The 20,398-nt window shown below is 33.9% G+C and overlaps 2 protein-coding genes across 2 annotated transcripts in view; one reads left to right on the top strand and one right to left on the bottom strand.

The window, feature by feature from the left end:
- LOC131851830 (uncharacterized) overlaps positions 1–19,301 on the top strand; it is a 31,597-nt gene extending 12,296 nt beyond the window's left edge. The window contains exons 2-5 of the mRNA XM_059202394.1: positions 15,867–15,980; positions 16,548–16,648; positions 17,483–17,626; positions 19,111–19,301. Coding sequence (XP_059058377.1) covers positions 15,867–15,980; positions 16,548–16,648; positions 17,483–17,626; positions 19,111–19,301 — 550 coding nt within the window. The remainder of the gene's footprint in view (positions 1–15,866; positions 15,981–16,547; positions 16,649–17,482; positions 17,627–19,110) is intronic.
- LOC131851875 (uncharacterized) lies at positions 4,956–6,449 on the bottom strand. The gene is made up of 2 exons (XM_059202437.1): positions 5,791–6,449; positions 4,956–5,214 (listed from the first exon to the last, which is right to left on the bottom strand). The coding sequence occupies exons 1-2, from the start codon at positions 6,076–6,078 to the stop codon at positions 5,038–5,040; spliced, it is 465 nt and encodes a 154-aa protein (XP_059058420.1). The 5' UTR covers positions 6,079–6,449; the 3' UTR covers positions 4,956–5,037.
- Positions 19,302–20,398: the final 1,097 nt, after the last annotated feature.

Genomic DNA, 20,398 nt, shown 5'->3' with positions numbered 1-20,398 from the left:
TGAAAGAAATGTATGTACCTACATTAAAATAAAATTTTTGAAATGTATAAGATGTATGAATGAAATGTATGTACCTACATTAAAAGATAATTTTTGACATGTATGAATTGTATGAAAGAAATGTATGTACCTACATTAAAAGATAATTTTTGACATGTATGAAATGTATGAAAGAAATGTATGTACCTACATTAAAATATAATTTTTGAAATGTATGCACCGTACAATAACAATACACGTTAAACATTATACCACAGAGTCATACGCATGTTAAAAACAAACTGCTATGATATTAATGAGAAAGGAAAATCAACTTTATGGTATTCGAGTTAGGGTCGATATCTCTCTTTTTTTTAAATACTATTTTAATCTTACCAGTTGCCAGTATTCGAAGACAACTACGATTCGTACTCGATATTTTAAATTATTATGTAATCGATTTTTCAGTACAAATGTAAATAACCAACGACACTAATAATGTACTACTATATTCCGTTCTTTGAAACGGAACACTGCTATAATACAAAATAATGAAAATTTACTGTTCACAACGACTCATTAAAAGCATCATCGAATAATGCGCTGTAATAAAATCCTGTTATCGATTATTCAAAAAAATCGATAATACATGTATTTATTTTTAATATGACAACACTTCATACATAAGTATTATTGGAAATAGTATTACTTGCTTGTTCGGCTATTTTTAATTTACTTAAAAAATTTTTATATGTTTAATTTACAATAATAAGATATTAAGTGCTTATTATTGGAAAATATAAAAAAGACATTTAATTAGGCCGATACAAATGACAACAATGCCATCTATGAAAGCATTTTGAAAACATTGAGCCCCGTATTAGCACTGATTAAATTAATTAAGTACTGGAAAATAACAAAATGAGTAAATATATGAAAATTACTTTTCTAAACGCATTATTTCATTTTAACATGTATATATAACTTTTTAAAAATTGATTAAACATTTTTGTAAACACAGTTTTGTTTTTTAAAACGTTTGCAAAACTATGAAGAATTCCATCGATACCAATCACGCCATCTATATGCAACTTTTAGCAATAATAATGGCTACTTCCTCACGGATTGCCACTGGTTATAGTAACTAACATGTGACACGAGAATTTTATTATGTTATCTGTGGTTACTATACTCCTCCGAAACGGTTTAGCCGATTTTTATGAAATTTTATATGCATATTCAGTAGGTCTGAGAATTAGCTCCTATAAATTTTTATAGGCCCAAGTAATAAGGGTTGTCCACCTCTAACATTTATTTTTTATTTTTTGGACAAAATTTTATTTTTTCGGTATAAAAAAATACATTCAACCATAAATACCCTTCTACCATCAACCCCTATTTTTGAATAGCGGTTTTAATTTAAATCGCAAAACAACGGTTACGATCAGCTAATAATATCTAAATTATGGTTAATAAATACGGTTGCCCCTTTAGTTGAAGGGTTATTTAAATATATTTTGAATACAGGAGACCAATGGTTACACTACCTATTCTCTCATGAATACAAATGCACCGTGCCAGGTATCGAACCTACGAATATCGGAAGTTAAGCGATGTGTTAAACCGCTAGACCGCCGAGGCCGTCGAATATATTTAGTTTATTTAAATAAAAAATATTTTTATATCTAGTACTTTTTTTTTTTTTATTTAATGGGAAGTTTTTATTATAAATGTCATACAAATATACATAATTCCTCAATATCAATTTTCTATATAAACAATTACAAAAAACAATCATTGTAATCCAACGCGGCACATCGAGGCAGCGTACCCAAGATACTGGCAGCGTTGCCTCTTTGAATGGCCATACTTAGCCTTTGGCCAAAATAGCTACCAGCTCTCGGGTCACAAGTAACATCAATGAGCCGCGCTGAAGTATATGTTCTAGTACTTATATTAGGATTATTTCTATTTATAGTGCTTATATTATGGTTGTTTGTATAAAAAATATATCTAATTCAATTTCTATCAGTTACTCATTTAATTTTCAGTTTCAATAAAGTGTCTCATTGCCGGGCAACGACCTCTGTAATTGAAACAATTCAGTAACATCACTTGATGTAACCGCGTTCACTGAACGCGACGAAAATTAGCAAATAATACAAAAAATCTTTTAACCGAGGTACGACTTTATAAAAAGTCATCTGCGTAGATATCAGCATCTGCTTCTTCCTTATCCCATTTATTTGGGGTCAGTGTAATATGTTTTTCTAGGGGGGAAGGAGATTGTCAGTAATGGGGATTGATAACCCCATTGCTAGCAATGTACCATGTCAGGTCGACTGCCACGCGGTTCCCTCTGGAAACCATCGTGTTAAATTCCTGGTGAATTTGTCACGATGGGCTAACTGACCTGACGTCATGCTCATCTTATCATCCTCCACTGGTGCCCCGCCAGCGTAAACCGTTAGCGCAGGCGGGTGCACCATTACATTATCATCTACAAAAAAAAAATATGTTTTTCTGGGGGTACAGGAGGATTGTTAGTATTGTGGATTGACCCTGACGATTATTACTAGCAATAAGATCATTATTGCTAGTAATAATGGTCAGGTTGACCTCCACACGGTTCTCCCTGGAAACCATCGTAATAAATTCTTACTGAATTTGTCACGATGGGCTAACTGACCTGACCGCATGCTCATCTTATCATCCTCCAGTGGTCAGCATAAATCTTTAGCGCAGGCGGGTGCATTCCATTCAAATTCAAAATTCAAAAATCATTTATTCATGTAGGACATTTTAGCCGCTTATGAACGTCAAATTTTTACATTATAATTTTATTTTTTCCCTACCGTCCATTTCTTCTCAATTGGATGTATATACCGAATATAGATCCAATTGAGAAGAACTGGCAAGAAACTCAATTGAATTACTTTTTTTTTTAAAACCAGTTTATTTACAATGTATTTTTATATAGGTTATTACCATCCATAAAAAATATGTTTTTCTGGGGATTGTTAGTAATGTGAACTGATGATCTTATTACTACCAATGATGGTCAGGTTGACCTCCACACGGTTCCCCCTGGAAACCATCGTGATAAATTCTTGGTGTATTTGTTACGATAGGCTAGTTCGTTAGTCCAAATTACTAACAATCCAATTCCCCCTGGCTGAAGGGTTAAAGGAAATAAAGGAAATAAAGGATAGTATAAGAAAAGGAGTTATCCCTTTAGTTTTTAATTTTTTTAATTAAAAAAAAACGTGATTACCATGTCCTTATACGAAAAACTTTCATAGTAAAGTTAAATCTTTAACGAAATAAGTCACGCGGCTCAACTAATGACTCAGTATCCTCAGCCAATGATCCTACATCTAATTTCGTATCAAAAGTTCATACATGAATTTATAAACTATAATTTACTATTCACATAGCGATGTCGTACTTCCGGCGCGGGCTACCGCACCGTTCGTCCGGTCATGCGTTGTAAAAAAACATTAATATTATACCTTTATAGGTTTATCCTCACGTTACATTATACATTTATAATAGTTATTATATAAAATAAAAAATATGAATATATTTTTATAATATATTCGTATATATACGGTTATCCGTAACTGTACATTTTCGTTCTCTTTTTGTGTACTAGTTATCCGCGTAACTTCGTCTGCAATCACTTTTTCCCCGTTATAGCGATATTTTTCTATGCAGCTCCACTCCTATTTGTCGCAGCGTGATATCATATAGTTTAGTTTTGCTTGTTAAATGGGCTATCAACACTAAAAAAAATTCAAAATCGGTTCAGTAGTACCACAGATAATATTACATAAATGCTACCATGTATTACCCCGAAAATCCAAATTACTCTTTATCTTGTCAGTATAGATTAGAGTAATAAATTGAATATATATAAATGTATAAATATTTATAATATTATTAGTACATAAAAAATGAAAAAAATGCATGTCTTTACACAAATTAAATTAGTAAATTAAAATTGTAACAACTGCTTATGCAAATAAAGTTTAATTTAATCAAGCCTGTATTGAGAATTTTTTTATTTTATTGCTAATTTTGATGTTGGTTAACATGCCATAGAGTGGAGCTTATTAAGTTACTGGAGTCCTACATATGGTACGCCTGAGATTTCTTTAATAGCAATTTTCTACATTTCTACAGTAAATATAATATCGATTGATTAGGCGTAGAGTGAAACTTCGGATAATACACGCCAGTTGGGAGAGGGGCAATAAATATTATCTTAATAGAAAACATCACATTATGTATTTTTAATAACGCAGCAAACTCAATGGCTATTATATAAAATCTGTTGAATTCAAACAATTTCAATATTATCTTAAGAATGTGAATTCTAAACTACGCAAATAATTAAATAATTTCCAACAGATGATATGCATTATATAGATTAAAAAATGCAAATTCTAATATTTATAAAACCAATGCCCAGGACTCCAGATTTTAGGCACAACTAATTACAATAATTTAAGTAAATAAAATTCTTCCATGTGATTGCAGCTCACTCACATGCATAAACGAAATATCTCCTTTGGAAAGTACACATTCTATCATGTGGAGATAAAAACCGTCGCTCCTAGGTATATCCTTCAATTCTTGTACCTGACGGGCCTAGGCTGCCAACTCTGAAAAAGGGCTACCACAATAGATCTATGCAGGTCACAGTGCTAGAGGTCTTTTAGCGCCGAGTAATAGCCCAGATCATCATCAGCTTCTTCCTTATCCCATTTTTTAAGGTTGGCGTAATATGTCTTTCTTTTCCATTAATCTTTGTTCGCAGTCATCTCGTTATTTCTTACCATATCTTTCACATAGTCCATCCATCTCTTTTTCGCCCTTCCTCTACCCTTACAACCAATCAAATTCATATGTAATACAATAAAAGTATATATAAATATAATTAGTAATTATTAGTATTAATTATAATAGTCCAAATCACATCACAATAAAAAACAAATTGTTACATCAAATACGAGTATTTATGTAAATTAAAATCACCAATAAAACTATAGAAATCTATTTCTTCTTTCCTGTAACCTTGTTGGGTGGTGGAGGGGTCACCTTGGCTGGTGAGGTTGTCTGAGGGCTGACGTTACCAGTGAGCAGGAAACGCTTTACCCTCGCCTTTAATTCCAAATAAATTCGGTTCTCTCGATTCAGTTGTGGTAACACAGATACCCGTTTCTCATTTTCCTATAAAGCGGAATATGTTTTAAAAATAAACAATTCTATAATAGGTCGCTGCAGGTTCAACCTGCTGAAATTGGGTAACACTGCCAAGTTGATTTACGACTACGGGGCACTATCCCAAACCATAGCCCATCTCCTGTCGTGCCCTTTATCTCCAGCATCATGCAAGAAAGAAGAGCTGATTAAAGCGACCGATTCTGCTATTGAAGTTGCTAAGTTCTCTCATCTAAACATGTTTAGGTTTACCATTGACTCGGAAAAAAAAACTCTATAAGGACACTTGTACTAGCATTCTTGTTCAGAAAATCTTTGATACACAAATAATATCAAAACGAAAATGTAAATGAATGACTACAATATTGAATTGTACAAATAAATAAGTATTAACACAAGAAATTATAATAACTAATTCAGAAGTTAGTCAATGATCTGAAATTCCGATTTGAATCAAAACCCTTCTTTTTGCATCCCCGTAATTGCATACATTTGACTGTACGGGTTAGAACTCATGCCCAGAAAGTATGTCAATGTTCTTAATCTCTAAACTACAGAGTTATTAATAATAATTATTGGAAATACCTGTTTTATGACAATAACATAATACGTCTTTTTATGTGCAAATTGATCAGTGGCGTATGCATATGAAGGTAAATTGAACAAGCCCATTAGCCCACCACTTTCATCGCAAAGATCAAAATTTGTGTATATTCCCAATTTACATTTCTTCCTAATATATTCTAACATAATTCTGACTGGACAGTTGGGGTTCACTAACAGAGTTTTTTCGACGGAAAGATCAGCGTCTGTGGATGTTCGACGAAACGAAGATAGCTCCGGAGAGTCTTTGTAAGCGATGTAAATAAACATTTCGATAGACAAAATACTATATATATTATCTATGATACGTTCCTTCTATAAACAAATAAACAACACATTCCCGTTCGAGCAGTCAGCACTGCAGCTATTTGAAATACCTCTTCTTTCGCTTGCCGAACCTCAACATGAATCTATCTAACCAGCTGCAGTTTTGAAATGTCATATGCACTAAGAAAACTGCTGCAACATGTTTTCTGTAGTCTTATTTTATTCTAATTACATCATATTTTATTATCTGAAGTTGTAAGTGACAATATGAGCTTCTAATTAATATGTACAATCAATTCCTTGCTAAATTTGATACAGTTTTATTTAAGAAATAATTTGTTTCAAGTGGCACTGCCTGGATTTCTCTCTATTCATTTAAGTACTGTCATATTTGTGTCACTCTGCAACATGTTTTTTTAAGTATCATTTTATGTTTTATTTAAATAAGGTTGTGAGTAAATAGTTTTAATGCAAAACCGAGAAATTTTATAATTTCTTTATTTGCAATGCAAATATTCATGAAAGTAATAGAATGTTTTAAATACATGCATTCTAGGAATAATAACTGATGCATAGAAACGTATGATATTTTTATTCGTTAGTGTAGTAGTTTGAAATATGTTTCAATTATAAATACTGTTGCCCAGTTAATAGAAATGATTAATTTGTATAAAAAAAGTGCTTTTAAAAGTGTTAGAAATATGCTATATAATACTATAATTATATAGTGGTCGAAATTAGAATATATTCCATTTAAATTCTAATTTAGAATATTATAATGGTTCTATTGACAAGACTATACTCTATAATCACTGGTACTGGCTGTCGCACAGGCAATAAATAAAAGAATATATATTTTATTGATTTACTATATTTTTAACACATACTTTTAAAAAATATTAGCATTCTGCACTCCTTTCCTATATAAACTATAAATGTGCGATATTTCATACACCTCCGTCCACGCAGTTTTCGTAAAAAGATGCACAATAAAATTTCCTTCGCGTATTAATCTTAATAATATTATAAACGCGAAAGTTGTGAGAAAGGATGGATATTTCTTACTCTTTCACACAAAACCTACTTAACGGTTTTTGATGAAACTTTACAGTAATATAGCTTATACATCCGAATAATACATAGGTTATAACTCAAAACGATATGTATGTAAATTGGGCGAAATGTCAAATTAGTGTGACGAAGACGACGAAAGACGAAGCTGCGCGGGTTAGTTAGTACGAGTATATAGATAATGTCAACTACGGTACATCACTATTTATAAAGCCATGCCTGACATCACATCACGCCCAAAATGTAAACATAAAGGTCGACACATACTGGACCAAAGCACCGCCATCGCGCCACCTTGACCCTAAAACAGTTGCGTTCACCCGCATTGCGAGCATTTCCCAACGAGTGGATTCTAACTCAAACGAATTATATTTCATAAGTCGCAGATTGCAGCAAGCAGTGCACCGCCGCCGGGCCACTGCTATAACATTACTGTCATAGCGTCCAACTGTGGAACACGTTCGATATCAGAATCGATTCGATATAGTGATGTGATTAAATCGATTAATCGATTATGGATTTCGAAGTTTTATGATCAACGGTCATGACGAGTTTAGCCGCGTCTGGTGTGGCAGCCTGGCCGCCACCGGGGCCTACAGCCAGCTCGTTCCAGTTCCATCATCAGGGATCGAATTTTGTGATATTCCTGATATTGTTCGCATTGTGCATGATGGAAGTGGTCGTTCTGAGGATCATCACGGAGGAGCAGGCGAGGGAGCAGGGCGGATCGAGTGTGACCTCTATGTGGTTCGACCCTGATGAGGAGTGATGTGATAAGTGACAGTGATGTGATGATATTGGTGATAAGTGTTTGTGAAGTGGATGATCGAATGATAGTGAATGTTAGCTATAATGTATCATTAATTAAACATTTTGATATATGTATCAACTATATGTACATAGATTATTTTTAGTACTATTCGAAATGCATATAAGCTATATTGTTTAATATTGGTTCGTCTGACTTATTTTCAATTGTTTACAATAGAATTATATTGATCAACAGATTTCAAAAATGAAACAGTTTCCATTTTAGTTAATAAGTTTTTATTTTACTACGCGATAATCTTTAGCAATTCAAATCCAAATTCAAAATATCCATATTCATGTAGGTCTATTACAGACTCTTATGATATATCAAATCTACCGTCAGTTCCGAATGATTTCGAGATGAGAAGAACTGACAAGAAACTCAGCACTTCTTTTCAATACACAACCGAATGTGATACTTTTCAAATAGTTTATGTATGTTTATTAAGAACTTGAAAGTCGATCGTTTATGTAAAAAAAAAATACTCAACATTTCGCTGTCATAATAATTGCGATCAGTTTTACAATTTATGAGATATTTGTGCCATTAATCATCATCATCACACTTGAGTCCACTGCTGGGCATAGAACTGATTTATATTAACGATGTTTTAACGATACTTTACATTAATTCAATATATGTATATTTTCTTGTTATAAAATCGAACCCGCGACACGCTGTTTCAAGCAGTCCACTCGTACCACTAAACCTAGAAAGTGATATTACAATGTTTTAAAATAATTTTAAAACAGGCAATTGTATATGTATATGGTAATGATAGTTACGTAAAGGATTAAATAAATATGTTTGTTGAAATAAACTGTTTGCTATTGTAATTACTTTAATTATGCATTATTCATATAAGGCACACTTTACACTATTCTGATAGTGTAAAAGGTGCCTTATACTTCACTATTCTTAAGCTCTGCAGGATACTTATAATAATGGTTTTAAAATTAGGAATGAAAATGAAATTATAACGGCCTCGATGGTCTAGAGGTTTAACACACCGTTTTACCTTCCGAGGATCGTGAGTTTGATCCGCGCACGGTACAAACATTTGAATTCATGAGTATGATCGTGCTTATTTTTTTTATGCATGACAATGGAATGGTGCACCTCCGCTAACGGTTTACGCTGGCGGGGCACCAGTGGAGAATGATAAGATGAGTATGAGGTCAGGTCAGTTACTACATTGTGACAAATTCACCAGGAATTTATCACGATGATTTCCAGGAGGAACTGCGTGGAGGTCAACCCGACATGGTACATTGTTAGCATTAGGGTCAACAGTCCACATTACTGACTTACTGACAATCCCTTTTAACCCTGATTGGGCGATTAGTCTGGGTGTTTTCTATGTCGGTATCATATGTATGTATTTACAAATAACAGATTCTGTTTAGCTTGGGACTAGATGGCGCTGTGTAAGTCGTCCAGAGATAATATTACTATGTATACCATAGTATATTTGTCTGCCTGTCTGTCTATTATCTTTTCAATACTGAACAAATCGTAATGTAAAACACTAAGATTGATTGTATTACGGCAAAGTATATAGGTTATCTTTCACTAAAAAAAAAGTCTGACAATGCCCTTGTAAATTTATTTTTAAATTAACCTGTGTGATATACAAAATTTGATTCAAATCTGTCAACCAATTTAACAAAAAACTAATTTATGAAACAATCACAAAAATTTAAAAAGGTTACTTTTGTTTTCAGTGAGATGCGTTTCCACTTGTTGAAACCAAAACGTTCAAAAAGAAACATACACAATTACATGCAAATGTTCTGTGTTAAAAAATTTAGTTATACAGATTCATATAAAAAATTATTTATTATATGTGACGCAAGTGTGAAGACGGCGTTTATATTTTCCCGCGAAAATGAAAGGCGCCACAGATTATAAAAATTGTCGCTGCAACTCACTAATCATAGCTGTATGTCATAAGTCAGTATCAACTACATAAATGCTGGCCGTTAACACTTGATATTCTATTTCACTTTTCTTATTTAATTACTTTTATTTTTATTTATACGTATAACTATTTGCTATTATTTTTTTCAAATACTTAAATCTCTAGCTTTATTAATATTCATGCTCGGTTCATATTAGCAAACACATATAATGTAAGAAATAGTATTTTATTGTGATATATTTGATTAAATATACATTACCCAAATAACTATTTTTCCTTTTAATTGCATGCGCTACATTTCAATTGAACGTACTCATGTTTATTTGTTACAAACTGCGTAATTCATTAGAATATGTAATGAATTAGGTAGTTGGAAACACATTGTGTAATGAAAATTAATCATTAATCAACATTCTGTTTGCATATATATGTAACCTATGTATTGAGGGACCCGTGCCATGGTGTGGGGGTTGTCAATGTCAAATCAATGTCATAATGATGTTAATTTCAATCGGGAACCACCCTATTTTTATAGAAAAATCGACGAGAAAAACTCGTATATTATTTATTTCTTCAATTTCGCTGTTGATTTGTTTCAAATTCAAATTCAAAAATCATTTATTCATATCTTAATTATTTTTTTCTCCCAATGACTGAATTATCTGTAAATTTTTTTAAACAAACAATTTACGATATTTCTTTATACTTGAGGAAATAAAACATGAGATGAACCCCTTCATGTGGCAGAGAGAGAAACCGCTTGTTCCTTTGGAACCCAGCTGTAAGTCAAAGAGGTTCTAATGATTTGGGAGCCTGGTGTAAGTTTAAGAGACTCCTTGCGTCGTACGTCAATACTCACCTTCACCGTTCGTGTTTCTCACCCTGCCCAAAGAAATCTGGTGGAAGCCTGCTAATGCTTTAGGTACACGTTCTTCTACAGACCTTACTGCACTTCTTCAGGCCAAGAACTTTTATGATATTGTAGGAAGATTTTGCTAGTATACCTCTCGCTCCCACTTCGACTGCATGTATAATAAATTAACCAATTAGCATTTTTAGTTAATTCGTTTATAAGTTCGTAATATTTATTTATTAGTAATAATAAGGTTAATATTTAAACATGCAGCTTGTAAATTTACAAGTAAAATTTATATTTGCTTGCATTCGTAATTTATAAAATGTTAAAATGACCCCTCGAGGTGGCAGTGTTGATGCAATATAATTTAAATTTGTAAATAGTATTTTGGAAAATAATATAACTATATATATATTAGAGCATTTATAATGTTATAGGTTATGTACATTGATTAAATTTTTTTAGTTTTGCAATAGCATATGCTGGTGGTCACTCTATTCTCCCAAATTTGAATTTGAATGAATCTGTATTATTGTAAACATGTACAACATTTATTTAAAAGGAATACGAGTTTTTCTCAGTTCTTCTCATCTCGAAATCATTCCGAACTGACGGTAGATTTGACATATCATAAGAGTCTGTAATAGACCTACATGAATTTTGAATTTTGATTTTAATTTGAATAGTGCAAATAATATTTTAGAAGAAACTTGGTTATCACAAAAAAATGTTAGAGTGAGTTAACCTAAAACGATAAACATGTTATTGCGGACTTTTTTTTTCGAGATTTTGAGAGGAGAACAATTCCACACACATATATTTTGCATAACTGGCCTTTACAGCTTCACCGGACGTTAGGGGGCGAGTGCAGATGGCACTCCAAACCCGCGGAAGGACTTATGGAGCGGCTGAAGGCCATCTCCCGCTTGACGGATACGTCTGAGGGCACCGCTAGGCGTTCATACCTCGTCGTAATATCGATCCCCGTTTGAATCGGATGAGATATCGATTCGGAGGGGTATACAATTATGTGTGAAATAAAATAGACAGATAAATACTTTACATTCTGTTTGTCTGTCTCGTGTGTGCTGGCCTCACTGAAAATCAGCGCTGTGGTATTGTGTTTCTCACAAATACATCCAGCGTACCTACTGCAGCCCCACTATGGCAGTGCGTTTCAGTCGTACCGTCGACCAGTAACAATAACTTTATTTTGTATATATTTTATTACATTAATAGCGAATCATTCTTAATATATATATATATTAAAAATTATTATATTATAGATATATATAGCTGTTTTATTCAAAATTCGAGCAAACGTGGTATCTAACTGCCCAGTATAACTTAGTTATACTACAGTATAAATGCTGAGTGGGAGTCACATTCAGCGTTACCAGTAACGTACGTAAGTACCGCGTGTTTTAGCTAAAGCTAAAGTTGTATAGTAATCTATACATATAAATAAAATTGTAGTGTCTCTTTATAATATTGAAATAATCGTTTTTTACTAAATGCATATGAATATAAATACGGTACATAAAACAAAATAACATTTTTTTAAATTTTTGTCTGTCTGTCTGTTTGTTCCTGCTAATCTCTGAAATGGCTGGACCGATTTTGACGGAACTTTTATTGGCAGGAAGCTGATGTAATAAGGAGCAACTTAGACTACTGTTATTTTAGAAATATAAAGTTAAATTCCACGCGGTCGAAGTCACGGGTACAGCTAGTATTAAATAAGATACAGTAAATAGGAATACTGTACTGCTGTATAGCTGAATCAATGTCTTTACTATATATACATCAGAGAAATAAACGTATAAATTCCATAATTCGCAACACAACAGGTTGAGGAATCTGGTTTTTGCAGATAAATTGTAGCGATAACCAGTATCGATATAGTTAAGCAACACGTGTGCCAAGAATTACGCGCCCGCTGACAGGTTCGGGAGATTGCGTTGCACATATGATTATACAGGTAAAATATAGATAAATATCGATACTTACTTGTTGGTCTGTGAAGATTTTCAATATATAAAAATTTGAATTGAATTTATGCAGTTTAGGTTTTTTAATATTAATCTGTTTGAATAGACTATGCCGCAGAATTTTGATCTAAATATATATAACTCAAAGGTGACTGACATAGTGATCTATCAACGCACAGCCCAAACCACTGGACGGATCGGGCTGAAATTTGGCATGCAGGTAGATGTTATGACATAGGCATTCGCTAAGAATTTTGAATAAGTCTACCCCCAAGGGGATAAAATAGGGGATGAAAGTTTGTATGAATCTTTGTCAATTTTCAACCGACCGGGCTGAGACTTTGCATGCATAAAGCGGCTATGACGTAGGTATTTTCTAAGAAAAATTTTGCTAAATTTCACCTCTAAGGGGATAAATTAACGCGAGCGAAGCCGCGGGCAAAAGCTAGTTTTGGTGTAAATGTAGATAGGACTTAGGAAAAGGAGATACGCAACTAGAAGTACTAATCACGATACGACCAATAGGTGAGTTGCATTGATAAACAATAATAACAGTACTCATTGACAATTCACACAGCGCCATCTAGTCCCAAGCTGAGCAGAGCTTGTGTTATTTTTTTTTTTTATAACACAAGGGACAAACGAGCATGCGGCTCACCTGATGGTAAGTGATTACCGCCGCCCATGAGCACCCGCGACACCAGGGGAATTGCAAGTGCGTTGTCGGCCTTTTAAAAAGGAATAAGTTCTTTTCTTCAAGGTTTCAATAATATTTCGGTTCAGAAATACCATTGCTGGAAGATAATTTCACAATGTCGTTGTGCGTGGTAGTGTTATTACTAGCACAAACAAGATAATTGTAATAATAATAATATTTCAGGACAAATCACACAGCGCCATCTAGTCCCAACCTAAGCAGAGCGTGCAGTGTTATGGGTACTAGACAACTGATATAAATACATGGATACATTTTTTTTTGTAAATAAATATATATTATACATAGAAAACACCCAGAGCGATACAAACAATCATACTCATGAATACAAATGTTTACCCCGTGCGAGGAATCGAACCCGCGACCATCGGATAGTAAAGCGGTATGCTAAACCACTAGACCACCGAGGCTGTCATTGTACTAGAAAACTTGCATTCATACTTAAACATTTTTGTAAAATCCATACATAATATATTTAGAAAACCCAGACCAATACAATGCAATCATACTCATGAATACAAGTGTTTGCACCGTGCGAAGAATTGAACTAGCGACCCTCGGAAGTAAAGCGGTGCGCTAGACCGCTAGACCACCGAGACCGTCTGATGAAATGTTGCATAAATGGGAAAAAGTAATGCAGGTGATCAGCTAGATTATAAATGTATGGATTATAAAAAAAATGTTTAATTATTAATTCAGGTATGCTGTCGATTTCAAAAGACCTTCACGTGTTCCTGATTTCCGTGTTTATTTCTACAAAAATTCATGGTCACAGTAGAAATTAGGAAGTAGGAGCTCTACCTACTATATATAATATATTATTTTTTAGTGTTCCGTAGGTTCTAAATGCTTATGACGTAAAAAACATTAAGATTGTAAAAATCGTCACTTCACGATACCTAAACATGATGGGAAAATTTAAGTTTAATTTTGTATAAAAAAAAAGAAAATACCCAGAACAATGCAATCATACTAAATAAACATGTTTTCATAGGAATCGAACCCGCGACCATTAAAAGAAAGACGGTGTGCTAAATGGTTACACTGCATATACCGTTTATTAAACATTTGGTAAATATACAACAGTTTATTAATAAACATTATTGGGTGTTTTTTAAGTAGAATATATATGTACTTCCAAAAAATAATATCTATGTATTTATATCAGTTGTCTAGTACCCATAACACAATCTCTACTGTTCTTGAGACTAAGATAGCGCTGTGTGAATTATCCTGAGATATTATTATTATCTGATTACAATCAGTAGTTTCAGGAATATTCTCTATTACGAATCATTACAATCGTAATTTCGTTGTTAACATTGCGTGTAATTTAATTAAGTCGGTGTAATTAATGATCTTTCATTACGGAGCTGATTGCGCTTCTATCGTGCACCTTATTATCTACGAGATTTTGGTGTCAGAGCGATATTAAATTACAATAGATCACGAGAGAACTTGACTTTGTAATCGTATTGTAAAAAGTCTACTGCGTTGGTGACTGTCTCATCTAATTCCGACAGTATCTTGCTTCTACATGTTTAAAAGATTTCTTACTATAGCATAGAGGACAAAAGAGCTTGCGGCTCAAGTGATGGTAAGTAATTACAACAGCCCATAAGCACCCGCAACACCAGGGGAATTGCAATTACGTTGCCGGCCTTTTAAGAAGGAATAAGCTCTATTCTTGAAGGTTTCAATAACGTATTGGTTCGGAAATACCATTGCTGGAAGGTGATTCCACAATGTGGTGGTGTGTGGCAAAAAGTTAATGAAAAAAGCATGGTTCATTCTTGAACCACTATACATCCTTAAACGGAAACACATCTTACAAAATAAACTATAAACTAAAAATAAACAAAATAAGCTGACACAAGCACCCATGCACTACTAGTTTCTACAAAGCGTCCTCAGTAAAAAATCATTATGATTATCTTATTATCGATCTTAATAATGCTTAAATTCACAAACGCTGTTGCTGAAGAGAAAAAGTAAAGTTTTTACAAAGTAAAAGAAACTCTATTACACTGAATTAGGATTAAGTTTTTTATTTAATTCCTCTACCTCTTTGCTGCAGCATAGGTTTCATGCCTGTGATGGTCAAACTTAAAACTCAAAATCGTTTATTCACCTAAGACTTTTTGTTTGATATCAATATTCAGCGGTCTAAGCCCAGGTTCGAACCTCTACCTCAGACTCAACTCGTTTCCGTCAGGCAGCAGTTGGCCTTCAGCCGATCCTTAATTCCTTCCGCGCGTTTGGAGTGCCATCGCCACCTATCGGCCGGTGAAGCTGTACAGGCCAACTGCCAAAAACATTAGAGTAGTCCGAAAAAAACATCAATATTCGGCTGTTATAAAGTTATACCTGTTTCTCCCTATACTTTTCTGTAGACTTTCTGTACAAAATGACATTTTTGCTTCCAGATCCGATCGTGAACATCAGAGGCGATGCATTTCGGGCGCAGACGACGGCGTGTGTCAATGTTGTGGCGGTGATAAGCACGGTAGCATTGTACCCTGCATCTGTCAACCACACACGTACGTACAGTAATCTATATATCCCCCTTCGATCGATTCCCCGTCCACCCCTCCGATCGATCTCCCATCCAATTCAAACGGGGATCGGAATTACGACGGCCTGAGCCGAGATGCAAACCCCTAGCGGGCCCTTAGACTAAAGTTATGTCCATCGGGTGGGAATGGCCTTCAACCGCTCCATAAGTCCTTCCGCGTGTTTAAAGTGCCATGTGCATTCGCCTCCTAACGTCCGGAGAAGCTGCCTGCTGCAGCCAACAGTATTAGAGTAGTCCGAAAAATAATCTATACATGAAGCGAACACTTTGTACCTCTCTTTTACGAAAATTACGCAGACCGTGGAGTATGAAATTTCGCACAAGTATAGTTTATTCAAATTCTAAATTCTTCATTTAGGTAAAACAATTTTTATTAACTTCTATATGTTGTTGAAACCTCCTTTTAAGCGCAAAAATGGCTGTATCAGGAGGGTCCGTAGAGCTCATTTATATAGATAAGGAGTACGAATGCTATTTTTTTTAGTTATGTATAAAAAATACATTGCTATAAACTTTTTCAAATGCATTTCAGACCGCAGAAGTTCGAATCGGGCGCGTGGTTCCTGCGACAAGTTCAGCGAGCAGTCAGCCTGATGCCGTGGACCCTCAGCACTGAAAAATTGGAGCAGATAGGTTGGTTACTAATCCTTCTTGATATTATTAACTAATTTGCGATAGAGTCCTTTTCTTCAAAATACTCTAATACCTTATTAATATACGATCTCGGTGATCTAGAGGTTTCACCATCGCCACGCCATCGTGATGTCAGAAGTGCTGTTCGTGTACATAGGAGACAGCTCCCACTTACCGTCAGCTTGAATGCTATTCGAGTTAATTAAAAAATGTATCCATCATTCCGTTTGTCTCTAGAATGTTCGAAGTAGTGATTATTATTTTTAAATTGATTTTAACATCTCCAGGATGTCGAAGAGGCGATGGTTTTTAATTGATGGGTTTGCGCTTGATCTTATGTCATCTAGTGGGAAATGATGGTGAGATCTATGATGTATTGCGCTTACCCAGAAGAAATTTATTCACCGTAGGCTTGAAGAATCCGGGTTCTATTTCTCCGGGAACACGAAAGCTATGAAGTGTTCCACTCACTCAGTGCGAGGAAGGGGATTGTTAGTAATGTGGACTAACAACCCCATTGCTAGCAATATACCGTATCAAGTTGACCTCCACGCGGTTCCTCCTGGAAACCATCGTGATAAATTCATAGTGAATTTACCAGGATTCGCCAACTGACCTGACCTTATGCTCATCTTATTATCCTCCATTGGTGCCCTGCCAGCGTAAACCGTTATGGCAGGCGGGTGCACCATTACATTGTCATCCGTAAGAAAAAAACTCTTTGGCAGTGCGTATTAGATATGACGATGCGAACTGCTCATTGCGTAATTTCCATGTATGATGTGTTTGTCGCATTGGTTATGTTATAAAAAAATTCCACCGGTTTTCTTTCAGATGAAGAATGTGAAGGACGAGACAGTCCAGGCGAGGGGCAGGAGCTGAGGAACGTGAGGGAATTCTTGGAGACACTTTCAGCAAAGCTGGCCGGCGGGCAGCTTGAAGGTACCAGCGTGGCCCCACTCTACAACCACCCAGCCTGTGAGTCACTACTTTAATACTCTCTTTAATTTCTCTATACTTTGTGTTTATTTTTTAATTTTCTATAGTTGCTGTTTTTATTGTTTTTGTTTTTTTATTTTATATATGTAATAATAACACATGAAGTTATAAGAATTTATTCAATGAAATCGTTAAAGGATATATAAATTTTACAAAAATATAACAAAATTGCTTTATTTTAATTCGGTTAGCGGTAATATTATAAGTAAATATAAGTAATAATGTTATAAAAATAAATAATTACACAATTATTCTAAGAAAATAATATTCTTTCCCGAGTAAAAACGTAGTGATTACTTGCCTAGTGGAGACAAAAACTATTTTTAAATAAAAACATCCACTCTAGATTTTTAAATATAGAACGAAAATATCGATAACTGTAAGCTGAATGAAACCGTATATTTTGTTACCTTTGCTTACCTAACTTTTTTGTAAAAATAATACATTTCGATTGCACTCCTCCTCTGGGATTATAAGAACTATATTTATATATATAAAAAGTGCAATAACCATGTCGTCTTTACGTTTCCTTTCACTTTAAACGCAGCCATCCAAGGCCGCTGTAACTGACCCACTGGCTCACCGATTGCAGTAAATTATACTTGCAAAAGTAGCATAATATTCTGTAACTATAAGCGATGTCATTATGTTATCATCGACAGTGTTTTGGTAAAGTATATCAAGGCAATGAGTTAAGGTTGAGTTCCGACAACGCGATTTACGATTGCGATAGAAAAATATATAGTCTCAATTATTAACTCACACATTTGTATATTTACTAATATGTATTTATATATAAACTATTCATTCGTAATATTATTTATAATCATATTTACTGTATATTGTGAATTTACGTGATTGTCCAAATAAAGCAAGATAATGTATTTGGGGAACAAGATAATAGGTATATTACACAGCTGTGCAACAGCTATAATTACCTAAATAATAATTGTTTGGCTTTAGACTAGCAAGATAATTATTATTTAATATAAATTAAATTTTGTAATATCGACTTCATTATTCTAATATTTCATTGTAAACAAATTCATAACCTAAATTAGAAATAAACAAGCATTATAATTCTAGTAATAGTGATGTCGAATGGTGTATGATATCATAGTTAATTAATATGACATATTTTATAATGATTTACTGCAACTTTGAGTAGATTCCAAAGTTCATTAAATTTTTTCTCATTCAAAGAATCATTTCCAATTCTTTTCATTCATTCCCTTTTATTAAGAAAACCGGCACTCATTGGAACGACTACAAGCGCTTACAAACCTTGTCTTGCCAGTCTTCAGTCTTGCCACACGCTTTTCGTGACGGCTTGTTGAGTTTCACCAAGCGCGTGGCCGCGGCATTACGTTTGTCGCGCTATTGGAAACTAACCTTAAATTTATATTACACAGATACTATAATGTTATTTTATCTGTGCTATAATGTTATGTTGTCTGTGGTAGATGTGAGAATGCTCGAGCGATACCACGCGCCGTTGAGGAATACCCTCGCGTCGCTTGCCACCGCGCTGAGAGACGCGCTCACACGTAAGCTCGCGTGTATAACATATAGCATGCACTGTGTGACAATAATTTTGTTTGGAATGCACTATAATCCGGTAGGTTCGTGCATAGCGGCCCAACGGGGTAACTGAGCAGGGTGGAAGCAGATATGAACGGTACTAAACACTTTCATTCTCGCAGGCATCTTAAGCCTAATTAAGATGCTGCATCCATTTGGATGCTGCTCAATTAGAAATCAAAGCATAACTTCAAAGATAAGAATTCGTTTTTAATTTTATTTTGATTGGTTATAAAGTATACTTTAAAAGTTGTGTGAATATTAATTATTATTTTTTTACGTGAAGATTCTGTTAATATAACTCATTTGTTAGTCAGATATGTTTTTACAGTCCATTTTAATATTACTATATTAAACAAATCAGAAGAATTCCAATATAGTCATTAAATAGGTCTTCATCTAATATTTTTTTAATGATCCATTTAAAATTTAAAATGGAATAACTGTTTCGCGATTTTACTACAACCTGTAGAAGTAAATAAAGAACATTGGGAGCAGCCTATGTATCCCAATCATTTAACAGAATAAAATAATAGAATCGAACTACTCTGTAATAAGTTATGCCTATTCAACCATCTTAGTGTTCATTCTTTTAATGCTTCTATAAAGAACGCTGTACACGAACCACTGGACTATTGTTACAAATATACTCGTATGACATATCTACACCTTCTTCTTGCTAATTCTGTGTGCCCACAATTGTTAACTCTGTTGATGCTAATTTTCAAGTATTTATGCATGATCTTTGTGATGTCCTTTCGTTAATCCTAAATATATACTATCTACAAATTCCTACCTACTTATCTTGGCGTGATCTACTTCACTTAAAAAATTAAGGTTTAATACCTTTATTTTTTGTTTATACATATATTATTTAAAAATATATTAAGGACTTTGCGAAGATTAATTTAATTTAATATTATATATATTAATTTCGATTCAATTACTGGAATTGTTTAGTTTATTTTAATTATTCCATGCAATAAAACGCCTACTTGTTTGTTTATAGCAATTTGCTAGTATGAGAAATTGACGGTAAGTGCTGGCAGTGACTTTGTAACCTAATTTGTACTGTTTAGTACAAATTAGGTATTCAACAACACGTCAATATAACATAATAATCGAATAAAACATCCATATTCTCTGTACTGGATATATACAATATAAGCA

This window comes from Achroia grisella, unplaced genomic scaffold (genome assembly GCF_030625045.1).
Source record: "Achroia grisella isolate CSIRO2021 unplaced genomic scaffold, CSIRO_AGI_Agris_v1 utg808, whole genome shotgun sequence".
NCBI classification, from domain to species: domain Eukaryota; kingdom Metazoa; phylum Arthropoda; class Insecta; order Lepidoptera; family Pyralidae; genus Achroia; species Achroia grisella.
Note: the sequence above shows the minus strand (reverse complement) of the source record. Positions and strands in the feature narration are given on the sequence as shown.

Bases quoted from the DNA above. Each gene is read 5' to 3' on its own strand.
- LOC131851875 (XM_059202437.1), bottom strand. From the start codon at position 6,078: ATGTTTATTTACATCGCTTACAAAGACTCTCCGGAGCTATCTTCGTTT. The intron at 5,215-5,790 runs GTATTTCCAATA...TCCGCTTTATAG, and splicing joins ATGTTATTGTCATAAAACAG to GAAAATGAGAAACGGGTATC.